Genomic DNA, 11,922 nt, shown 5'->3' with positions numbered 1-11,922 from the left:
GTCGTCCCCATAGCCCATAATTTGATGCTGGAAAACTAGTTCATGCATTCATTACATCTATAAGACTATTGTCATTCAGTGTTATCTTCCCCCCCCTAAAAGTTTCCTAAAAAGCCTCCAATTAATCCAAAACGCTGCAGGAGCGTGTGACCAGGTGCAAGAAAGAGAGGTCATATTTCTTAAATACTGGCTTCTCGTCATTGGCTCCCTGCTAATTCCAGAATATATGCTAAGTTTAAAATAGTTCTCCTGACATATAAAGTGAGGTCTCAACTTTTAAGACTTAAAACTTTCCTTTTGATAAAGTTTATAGTTAGGGCTCAATCGGGTGAGCGGAATCATACCTTACTTATGCGGGACTTCACGTGATACACCATGCAATTATTCATCTCTTACCTCTTTTCACCCCACTGCAGCATGACATTAAATGTTCTTCTTCTCCCATAGCGTCGACAGTTAAAGAGTCAATAATTGACATTTATGGCCACTAGGGGGAGGAACAATTCCACAAGAATCTGACAAAATGCTCTAATATATAATGCCCTTATTAAGGGCTAATGCCTGCAGTCTAACCCAGATTTCCAGCAGACTCAATAAAATTAGCATTCAGCTGTAGTCTCAAAACATTACCACTCACAATCATGTCTGGATCTCCAAAGAAGGAAAAAAGTGACACGTTTTCTGATGATTTATGCTAGAATCTTGGGAGATCTGCATCTCATTTCACAAACTGTGTGTCACATAATTACAAGATAACATCTCAAAATATAATTAGTCAGTATTCTTGCATAATGATATTGTGGTTATCTGACTTCCTGTTGTTTGTTTCTTCACTTTGGACACAAATTGATGTGACTAATTCATCAGTGGCAATTTGAATGTCAATTACAATCTGCAAAGTGCGTCTATGTGCTCACTAGCTAATTTGGTGTTAAATAAATAGTTTTCTCTGAGCTTTTGTTTTGGCAAAGAGCTCAAGAGTAGTGATGTTGAGCCATATAGTAATATGTGTATCAAAACTAATGCTCTCAGAGACTAAAGCGCCACAAAGCTGGAATATGATTGTAAATGTAACTTTAGCGACCAAATATTGAGGTAAGCTGGTAGTTTTAGCATGTTATAAGTGCTTGAGGTCATGAGATCACCATCCAAAAATGTTCATGGAATTTGTAATTACTAAAAATAAACATGTTTGTTTATCAGTTTATTTATAAGGAACCCCATTAGCTTCCACAACAGTGGTTGCTAGTCTTCTCGGGGCCCAAACCATCAAATACAATCAAATAAAATATTACACAAAAAGTGGATGCTAAATATCTGCAATAAACAATAATAAACTGTTAAATAAGAAAACAATCCAAGGGTCATATAAACCAGTTTTTCCACTCACGGGTTAGCTCTTTGACCCTAGAGTGACCTAGTTCATGTTGCGTATTTATTAGCGAAGCTTATACATTTAATTATTCTATGAGATCTATAAATGTTACAGGGGAGCAGCAGTTAAGAACAACTTTGTATTCACTGCTGGGCACTTGAGTGTCACTGGACACAGTAAAAACCATTAATGTGAGATAAAGTGAATGAGTGAACGAATTATAGGGGATTCAATATGCCTCTACCCTATTTTATAGTGTATTTTAAACAGATTTGTAATAAATCTAGAAAGTTGCTTATTCCAGAGATTTCTATTTCCTCCCGCATAGTTTTCATAACCCACATGCATAAGAACTTAAGCTTCCACATATCCTGACCCTGCAACCAACCCACTGTATGTACTGTAGGTTAACTACTGTAGAAATCTGCAAAACAGACAAATTCTTGATGGCTTGGACGTGGGCAATAAAAACTGATTATGCACATAGAGCTGAGGCTGGGCCATGACTAATATATTTGCTGTGTGATATGTGTCTGAAAAGGGTAATCTGCAGAGTCTGGCTCCCAATAACTTGACCCCGGGGCAATAAATTCCATAAAATCCATATTGTATGGCATAATGACACACACCGTGGTCTTGCATGTATTCCAAGGTCTAATTAATCCAGCAGGTAGTCACTTAATCTTCTTTAATTTCAAAATTCAAGAATAATTTAAATCAATAATGTGCAATCACATTTAACAAAGGGAAATGTTGACCAAAAGAATCAGTGAGCCAAAAGTTGTTTCTCATTTGAAATAGTCAATATAAAAAAGATTTCAAAAATATTAGACTTAATTAAGCTACAGAAGAAAATCCAAAGCCTCTTTAATTTAAAGCTCTGGCTTTCACTTTTGAATCTAATAACAGGGAATAAAATCAAAGTATTCACATTATTGGCCAGATGCAAAGAGATTAAGAGGGGATAAACAGCATGGGATAATCTAGAGAATGGATTAAACCACATGTCGCTTCACAGCAACAAAGGGGCTGTACGTGGTCTGCAACTATATTTATAGTAGATGGATGATAGTGTCAAAGTTAAATCCACATGAAAGCCAAGGCCAAAAGTTTCCCAGTAGAACAAGATGAGATGAACGATATTCATTCCACTTGTCAATTATTTTAATGTTCTGGCTGACTGGTGTACTTAATTACAGTGGTCTGTGGGGGGGGGGGGGGGCACCTGCTTTTTGGGACATTGATTGATTTCCTCTCACAACTTCTGCTGGTTAAACACTGTTATCCTACTCTGTAATGTTACTTATGTGCTTTTTTGTTGTAGCAAGTGTCTTAGCCTCTGTATCTAAAACATGTTGTGTTAATATACACTCATTATATTTGGAGTATTGTTTCTTGGTTGGTTCTGGCCTTCTGATATCTATGTCTCAGTTTAATATATTTGTTGAAAATAGAGGAAAGAAATGTCATGTTATATTACTTTCATGATTTAAATAGTTGTGTTACCAGTTGCCTTTTTAACAGTCTTACATTTGTTATTTCAAATGTAAATTTCCCAGCATTGCACATGAATTGAATAACATTAAATTTGGCAGTTAGGTCAGCAATAGTTGTCTACTATACCTACCTTGTTTTGCCAGAATTTTCCAGATACAAAGTTATGAGCTCAGTTTGCCAGCTGAGAAGCCAAAACAGCTGTTAACAGATTATGAAAAGAAGAGCAAAGAAGGACGTGAATAGCTTGGTGTTAATTCGTCTGCCGTGGATGAAGTTTTTTCAGTGTTACATCCCTGCAAAATTATCGAGATAAATTTGATTAAAAACCTGTTAAAAAAAAACACATAACATTAAAATTTAAAGTTAGGACATGAGTCTTCAAGGCTTCCTGCTCCTTGTGAGTGCCCTTGTGCTACCACAATCACATTAAACAGATCTGACCCACTGTTGCTAAGAAATTACCCCAATTAATACCAGTATAAAACAGAGTGGATGTGTGCTGAATCCAATAAATCTGTGCTGCTGAGCTCTCATGGTGTGACAGCATGGTGTTTTGGTGTATGTAGAGATTTTCTAACAAAGACCTAGAAAGTGCTGGTGAATCACTGTTGGTGTTTGTGTGCAGTATTGCCTGTGACGTTTGGTATGTTCTTACTATTTTAATGAGCTTCTCTGCTATAGCAGATGTGTCTGGTGTTGCTTTCTCAGGAAGGATGGCATTCTGTATAATTAATTCACTAGAGCTGAATTCACAGTGGGGAAAAAAATGCTGATACGTTCACCTTTAAGGACAAACAGCTGCCAAAGGGGACATAAAGTGGAACAGTATGAGACTGTGGAAGAATCGTACGCTTACACCAGCAAAGTGGTGTAAAGTTAGAAGAGTAGAAATATGTTGATGCAGCTGCTGATGTGCTCTGTGGAAAGGCTAGCCTTCAATAAAACAGGGAATTCATACGTTTTGTGCCGTTTGTCAGATCTGACATTTGACCAAGGTCTGTTCTGTCAAAAGACTTTTAAAAAGGGGTGAATTCTGAGACGAAAAGCAACACTAACTGTAAGTAATCTCAGAACTCAGCTATCAGGCCATTGGAGCCATAATGATTGCTAAAACAGCAATGTTTTAGATATAGACATCAATTCTATGCATCTGCAGGATGTACCAGAATGCACTGGAACATACAAAAAAGAATAATTATTTTAAATTTTGTCCTTCAATCTTTGTTTTGGTAAAAGAATCATCAACTGGCAGCGATTATACTCTTGTAGACCTTTGACATTCAGCATGCAATTTATTGAAGGAATCTGGAACAACATAAGTTAGAATTGCTGTGCTCTGCTTTTCATTTTATGAGTTTTTTGTTTGTTTGTTTTTTTCAAATTAAAAGCCAGGATATGTGGAAAACAATGTTATGCATATATATGATTATGCCGTAGACACTAGAAGTCCAGACGCTTTTCTTTTCAAGCTCCTTAGACTACGATGACCTGGACTGAGAACCTTCACAGACATACTGTAGACACTATTGACAGAACATGTATGCACTATATGGTGGGCTGGTTCCCAAAAGTGCTTAATGGGGTTGAAATCCAGTGACTTGACTCCAATACAGAGTACCAGCCCACAGCTTCTTTGCATACTTTTTGCATCCTTTGGAGCTTTGTCATTGTCCTATTGGAAAAACAAACCCGCTCCAATCAACTAGTATCCACATTGAAAAATAGTCAAACTTTCCTTATCATGATGCCTTTGATCATGCACAAATCTCTCACTTTGCCTTTATATTTCCCCACCAAAAGGAACTGGAAATGTAAAGGTATTTCCTGACAAATGGCATCTAGTCTTATAAATAAACCCGTTAACCCAAAATCTTATTTTCTTCTTGAATTTGCCTTGCCCAGTGTTTGCACATTTTTGCCCATCTTAACCATTCCCTCTATTGGCTAGGGCCAGACAGGTCTTTTTTTTTTCTTTGCAACTCTGTCTACAAGGCCAGTTTCCCAGAGTCGACTGTTCACTGTTGATTTTGAGACTAATGCTTTGTAAAGGGTAATGAAGCTGCCAACAGAGGACCTGTGAGGCATCCGTTTTTCAAACTGATGTACTTCCTATTCCTCAGTCGTGTATCAGAGACTACCATAGAGCTCATTTATGCTGTTCAGATGAGGAGATAGTATCAAAGTCTTTCTAAAAGAATTTTAGAAAGGTGCAGACATCAACAGACACTTCCAGGCACCTTTTTTGGGAAGCAATTTTAACCTTTAATTTAAATAGGTCAGGAATTCACTGGGACAGGAAATCTGCATTCACAGACTCACTAGCTTCATGGTCATATTTGGGGCTCTTTATGTGCTGCCACTTATGAAGTTTCTACACACTGATGCAAACGGGCACTACAAAGACATCTTTCACTACCTCAAATGGCCACAGATGGCACCATTACTTGTTTTTTTTCCACATTAAAAAAACTAATGTGGAAAAAAACAGCGAGGAGTGTTTCAAACTGAAAAGTTAAACGGTGTTTTGTGCACATAAGTATTTGAACGTTATCTCAGTTTTGTTGGTTTCTTTACACCCAATTACAGTAATGCCACAAAATTACTGCTGTAATGATTTATAGATTTTAAAATCAGGATGACAGTAGAGTGAATAACATATTCCAACAGACATTGCATAGGAAATTGCACAAATTCAGAAAGTCACCACTTATGTTTCTTGAACTTGGTGGAAAAGAAGTTGAAAGAGGGAAGATGATTAACTGGGCACTCAGACCACTCCTGTAACAGGAGAAATGGAAGATCAAACCAGTGGCTAGCAGTGTGGACCATGAAGTCTAAACAGAAGTATTTTGGGGAATGGGAATGAAGTTGATCAATTCTTGATTTTTGTGTTTTTTAATGATAACTAACTCCAATAAATTTAACAATGCACGCTTTATAGATGTCTGTGATATTAACAATTCGGTCCTTAAAACATATTAATAAAGTCTACACAGATGACTCACTGGGTTAAGTCTTTGTTCTATGGTCCTGAATAAAATTAGATGTTTGACTAACGCTCTTTTAGTCAGGGCTCACTTTCTTTTTCACTGGCGTTCACATGGTAAGAATATGAGACCATTTATTTGCAGTGTTTACATGACTCTTGATAAAATGCGGTCCTACTACAGCCCAGTGCTGATTTAGTAAAAAAAACAACAAAAAAACAAAAAACATGTGAAAAGCTAAAAACTGTTTACATCACATAATAATGTTCCAGCAAAGACATGACTGCCCCCAAGTGGCATGAGCACCATTTGAACACAGTGTAAAACCCTGACACAAAATGTAACTACTGCAATTAAAGCTTGATTTATAGTCCTGCACTGAATCTCTGCAGGACCATAATGGCCATTGCAGCTTTTGCATGTTTACTTTTGGAGTTTGGACAAATGCGTCTTCATTACTCTTCCATTAAGGATGACACTGAGCTCATCTTGTTGGACTTGCAGCAAATACATATAAAACACTCATCTTTACTGAAACGGAAAAGAGAAGTGTCTTCAAAAACACCTGCCTCTATACCAACACCAACGTCCTTCTAGAAAGTCCCAGCAGTGAGCAGACTCCTCCTGGAATTTACTTGTGCAATTATTTACAAGCATGTACAGAATTACTTCTTACATCTGATTAAACTTAATTTAAAAGCCTTGGTAGTTATACTTCTACCAATATTTCTGCTGCAGTGCTACCATATATTTCAATGTAGGCTTCTTTAGGTCGATAATATATCTGTCTGTATACAGACTTTCATGGTTTAAAAAAAAACACTGGCTGAAAACTGGCAACTGTGTTAGTTTTTTAGAGAAAGCCAGATACAACACATTGTTTCAATGAAACAATATCATTGTGTTACTCACATATTTTACTATCAAATGGACCAATCTAGATACACTTCTGGGAAGATACAGATGTAATGGTAAGGCATAGATTTCATCCAGTAGTACAAATCAAGCTTAAATTGATGTAGAAGAAGTTTCAGCTCCAACAGATATTCACATTCTTCCCCTCCACTAACAACAGTACAGTTTTATTTAAATTCAGGCAGCTGGTAGAAGGTTATCCGGTTTGTTGAATGAGCAATTGCAGTTCTCCTGGTTTTGTTATTCACACAACAATGGGACAGTTAAATTCCGCTGTCCAAACTGCACGCCCGCCATATCAAGTGTTTTACCCCAACATGGCCGTTGAGTTAGCAGCAAGTTGCGTCTCCCACTCATGTTCCACCACTTTGTAAAGCTCCATAGTGGCTCTAGCATCCTCCACAGAGGAGTGGCCTTTGTTCCCAGTCTGAGGACACAAGAGAGGACATGTTAAGCATTATGTTGGTCACATTTATAAAATCATGATGACATTACATGATATTAACCTTTTAGTTGAAAAACTGGTTTTCTACCCAGGTTTCAGTTTAAATTTGTCATTGACAACAGCCCACTACATGAAAGAGGATTCCAGGGTAAAAAAAAGAAGAAAATAATTCAAAACCAAAAATCTTCTATGGTAAATATTTGTGTTGAATTCGATATAATTCTGTGAGAAAAACACTGCTGTTAGTGATTCACATAAAAAAAATTACTGGTGTCCAGATGTGTAATTAATGTCAATTATTATAATTTCTAATAAACTAGCTCCACTAACTGTACATATCTTCCATTTTGTATTCAACCAAACAGAGAACTGTCTTACCTGAATGTCACGGTTGAAAATGGCCTTCGTGAGCGTCTTCAGTGAAGTGCACTTATTCCCTTCAATGCCGGCCATCTGGTTCAGGAGAGGAATTCGAGAAGTGTCCCTGGTCAGCTCGGGGGGATGACAGTAACCAATCACCTTGAAGTCATTGTGGATGGCATGGCCAACCACCACCTTACCCTTAATCAGCGACAGTATCTGTAGCACCAATGGATAAAAAAAAACATCTTATTTACTTATTTACTGGTTTATACAGAGTAATGGACGCTGCAAAAATCAAATACTACAATGGAATGAAATAATGTCTAAATTAAAGTTAATTTGGACATCTTAACCCAGTTGTGATTCTTTTTTCAAATTAAGACCATTAAAAGGAACCAGTAAATAAATTCAAACAGTAAAACATATATAAATTAACAGTTGGTTTACCTAAACAAATTAATTAATATTAGCACCGGTCTGCATGAAACTGTGAAGTTCCTTTCAAGGATACCTTACCTGACCAGAAGTGTGCTCCCTTTTTAACAACAGCTTTTTATAAAACTAACAACAAATACATTTAACTACCATAAGTGTTAGGAAACTTAATTATCATTTCATTTTATTTTTGCATTTTTAATTTTCATTAGTGGGTCCATACTCCAAACACATACATGTTAGGTCAATTGGAGATTCTATTTTGTGTGTAAATGGTTGTCAGGCTCTTTGTTTTTAGCCCTTTTAAAACCCTGTGATAGCAGCTAGACAGCTACAACAGGCTCCAGACCAACTGTAACCCAGAACAGGATAAACGGACGAAAATGGATTAGGATGATAAATTATTCCTGCAGTTGTCTTTAATTGCTGTTGTTTACTGTGTCTTTACACTAGCTGCAACTTGTATGGTACCTCACACATGTTGTGCGTTCATCCGGATTAAAATGTGTTTTATCTGACAATATATTTTAGTGCTGGTTAGCTGTCAAATTAATAACTATATTAACTATAACTATATAAATTATATATTAGCTATAATAACACTGGTACTTACATATCTTCCAGCATCTTTGCAGTTGTTGAGTTCTCCTTTACATTTAAATTCAATATTTTTCCCCAAATCTCTCTCTCTTAACTCCTCTGATGACAAGCATTTTACAATGTAAAAGAACATGCTAAATCGTTTAAAAAAAAGTACACTTTTCTCACCTCCATCCTGGCCTTGGTGAATGGCATGGCATTGACGAGGTCACGGCGTCGGATGCCGCTCCATCGAGTGCGATAGTCTGTGACTCGTGCAGAGGGCTTGATAAACTTATCGTAAATCACATCTCCTTCATAGGAAACTATACTGCAGCGTGCAAGCTCACTGAGGCTCTTTGGTCCCGTGCCAACCATCTCACAGTCAATAGCGACATACTTAGAAGGGTTCCCTGATGACATGGTGATGGGCTTACAGGTGCTTGATACTGAGGAACCAGGGCTGCTGGCTGATGATTTCAGGGGCTCCTTTGGTTTTTCTCCACATGGAGGCATGGAACTACTGTGTGCACTGGCCAGATACGATAAACTTTTGCTTTGTGTGGAAGTGGAAGCTGGTGGGCATTTAATGGACGCACCATTCTGAAGTGGTGTTTGGCTCTGTCTGAAGTCTTGCCTATACTGGTTGTTCTTTTGTTTACCTTCCCTGTACCCCTTTGCTCCACGGTTGTGCCTCTTTCTACGCAGCCACTCTTTTTTCCTGTTTACCTTGCCTGCTGGAGCTTTTTTCGGTGCAGTTTCATCATGAGATAAATTAATCCAAATGTCTGACATGTTTACATCAAATTAAATAATTTCAAAACACACACTTTCCCACAAAACAATCTCATAGATCTGCTTATTTGTAATCCTTCAACAGGTCCTTGTTGGGTTTAGTCCAGTTTAGAAGTCTCATCCTGCAAGGCAAACACAATATTATCAAACTGTGCCTGGATTTGCAGAATTATAACCAATCAGACCGAGTGCCTGAAAATGCCTGCAAATTTTCAGATACTTTTCTAGGCAAAGAACACTTCAGGAAATCATTGTTACTGTTCTCTGTGGAACTGTCCAATAACTCTTCTTTCTGTGAGGTGAACACACTTCTCAGGCACAACATTTTACAGATATATCTCAGTATTTTACTGTTATACAGTCGTTTGTTAGATTTGGAGTGTATATATCATTCACTAATATAATTTTCACTAATTTCTTGCACAATCTAAGTCTTATCTTTACTTTTTAACTCATTTCATTTCTTAAAATGCTCTGTTTTTAATCCCTGTAGTATATATAAAAATTTGTGCACTTTTTTTCACTCAAGTTGTAAAGTCATCACTATGATCATGTAGCATTTTGGCTTCAACTATGTTGCTTATAATTGTAGACTGTACTATTTTTATTCTTTATCCTGTTGTTATAACACAATAATTTCGCTCGTAAAATTGAATAAAGTATCCATATATCTAATTATCTAACCAATTTGGGGACGTAACATCAATCTGGACTTGTTCGGGAAACTAGAAAACATTGAAGTTGCCAGATTGACAATGTAAACATTGGTACTGTTCCATCCTTTCACAATAGATGTTTTCTGTTTTAATTGTTTACTTTTTGCGACCTGATAGTTTGTGGTCGTGGATGGAAGGGTGAACACTTTTCCCAACTTAACATGGCAACCTGAGGGATTCTGGAAATATAAAATCTTAAAGCTAACTTTATACGGGATTTATAAGCAACTGGTAAATGAGCAGGCACAGTAACTGCCCCATCGTGTCGCAGATTCAAACTTTACAAACCGTACTGTTTATAAAGTTGGGGAAACCTGAAGGTAAGGAAACCTGATTTCCTTACCTGGATGACTGAGCAGACATCAGGAAACCTCATCAGCTGCACTTGGTGGATGCCACTACTGCTAATACTGCTATATCTTCTAATACTAACATTAGCTAATAACTGCTAAGGTTAGCCCGCTAACGCTAACGTTGGACACCAAACACTGTTTATTGACAGTCTCTCTCAATGGACAGTTTCTCTTTCTGCTTGTGAACATTTGGTCGGTCGATAGCGATATATGCCCTCAAAGGAAATGTCTAAAATTAACTTTTAGAAACATAAAACCAGACCTGCTACACGTGAACCGAACGAATCCTCCTGCCCAGAACAGATGATCTACATCCGGGGCATGTTGCCTTTGGATACCCTTTGTCCATCTTGAAAATTCCAGATTGGTTTGAATACTTTTATCTCTGGTATCTCAAAGCCTCTCTATTATATTTCTTTGAAATCATAAAATATTTTAAAATTGACATGCACAATAACTTTGAGTCATATACTAAACTAAAACTCTTTAAACGTCTTTTGTAGTATCCTTTCCACTAATTCCTAAATAATGTACTATTTGCTCACAGTAGGGAGTGATTTATTATAAGTTATTAATAAAACCCCATATCAGATGTATATAAGGAACCAAGTAGAAGACTGTTTTCCAAAGTTTAAAATTAAGATTCTAATTTAAAAAAAATTTTTGTGCACATGTGTCTAAAATTACGGCGAGTACTTAAATGCATCACGATTCTATCGAAAAACGTGAAAGTTGTAGGTAGCGACGGAAACAAGCTAGTGGCTAAAAGCAATTATCAGTTCAGACATTTAAAGGAAATACTTTTAACGTTAACATTTTATTTTATGGAGATGGTTGTAATAGTTTTGGTATTTCAGACACACTCGGTCTTAACTAGAAAAATAAACTAAAACGACGTTAACGAGCTAACTTGTTAGCATTACCTTCAGGATGTCGAGATGTTTACAACAAGTTTCACAGCGGAGCAGCAGAGGGAACTAGCCAAGCAACTCGCCACCTTTCTGTCTCAGTACAGCCACCTCTCCGACTCCTACATAATTGTGCGTATCGATAGATATTTCTGAAGTATGCAGCTTGCCCAGTGGTTTTGTTTTTTGTTGCGTTTGGCATAAGTAAATAACCAGGTCTCTAACACTAAATGTTATTGTGCACATTTATTTACTTGTTTTGTATATGTCAAAGCCAATAGTGCCAGCTAGTGACGAGTGATTGTTTACCTTTGCGAGACAAGTAGATCAGTGAAACTGGGGTTTGCAAGAATTTCTTTATGCAAAACTCTCTTAAGGCTCTATCACAGCATTTCATTCAGGTTGAGGTCTGGACTTTGACTGGACCATTGGAACACATTGATCCTTTTCTTTTTCTGCCATTCTATTGTAGATTTGCTGAGGGCTTGAGATCATCAGTCCCTTGCATAACCTAGTTTAACCCAGGCTTCAGCCGTCAGACAGATGATCTGATA

At 37.1% G+C, this 11,922-nt stretch overlaps 2 protein-coding genes across 4 annotated transcripts in view; one reads left to right on the top strand and one right to left on the bottom strand.

The window, feature by feature from the left end:
* Window positions 1-5,117: 5,117 nt before the first annotated feature.
* isg20l2 (interferon stimulated exonuclease gene 20-like 2) lies at window positions 5,118-10,808 on the bottom strand. Of its 2 annotated transcripts, none has more exons than XM_040030558.1 (4): window positions 10,723-10,808; window positions 8,786-9,513; window positions 7,598-7,798; window positions 5,118-7,201 (listed from the first exon to the last, which is right to left on the bottom strand). In XM_040030558.1, the coding sequence occupies exons 2-4, from the start codon at window positions 9,389-9,391 to the stop codon at window positions 7,082-7,084; spliced, it is 927 nt and encodes a 308-aa protein (XP_039886492.1). In that variant the 5' UTR covers window positions 9,392-9,513; window positions 10,723-10,808; the 3' UTR covers window positions 5,118-7,081. The 2 variants fall into 2 exon arrangements, with proteins under 2 accessions (XP_039886492.1, XP_039886493.1); XM_040030559.1 differs by having other exon boundaries at window positions 10,451-10,781.
* Window positions 10,809-11,113: 305 nt separating this feature from the next.
* Window positions 11,114-11,922, top strand: part of rrnad1 (ribosomal RNA adenine dimethylase domain containing 1) — a 36,538-nt gene continuing 35,729 nt past the window's right edge. Inside the window, exon 1 of one of the 2 annotated variants that reach the window (XM_040030555.1) lies at window positions 11,114-11,500. In XM_040030555.1, the coding sequence (XP_039886489.1) occupies window positions 11,399-11,500 (102 nt within the window). In that variant the 5' untranslated portion in view covers window positions 11,114-11,398. The remainder of the gene's footprint in view (window positions 11,501-11,922) is intronic. The other variant, XM_040030556.1, reaches the window with a different exon arrangement.

This window comes from Simochromis diagramma, unplaced genomic scaffold (genome assembly GCF_900408965.1).
Source record: "Simochromis diagramma unplaced genomic scaffold, fSimDia1.1 OVJJ01000361.1, whole genome shotgun sequence".
In the NCBI taxonomy this organism is placed as follows: domain Eukaryota; kingdom Metazoa; phylum Chordata; class Actinopteri; order Cichliformes; family Cichlidae; genus Simochromis; species Simochromis diagramma.
The sequence above is the reverse complement of the archived record's forward strand: the minus strand, read 5'-3'. Positions and strand labels throughout refer to the sequence as shown.

Coding starts and splice junctions, on each gene's coding strand:
- isg20l2 (XM_040030558.1), bottom strand. CDS start 9,391: ATGTCAGACATTTGGATTAATTTATCTCATGATGAAACTGCACCGAAA. Junction 7,799..8,785: donor TCACCAAGGCCAGGATGGAG/GTGAGAAAAGTG, acceptor TTGGTGCTACAG/ATACTGTCGCTGATTAAGGG. Junction 7,202..7,597: donor TTTTCAACCGTGACATTCAG/GTAAGACAGTTC, acceptor TTGTGTCCTCAG/ACTGGGAACAAAGGCCACTC.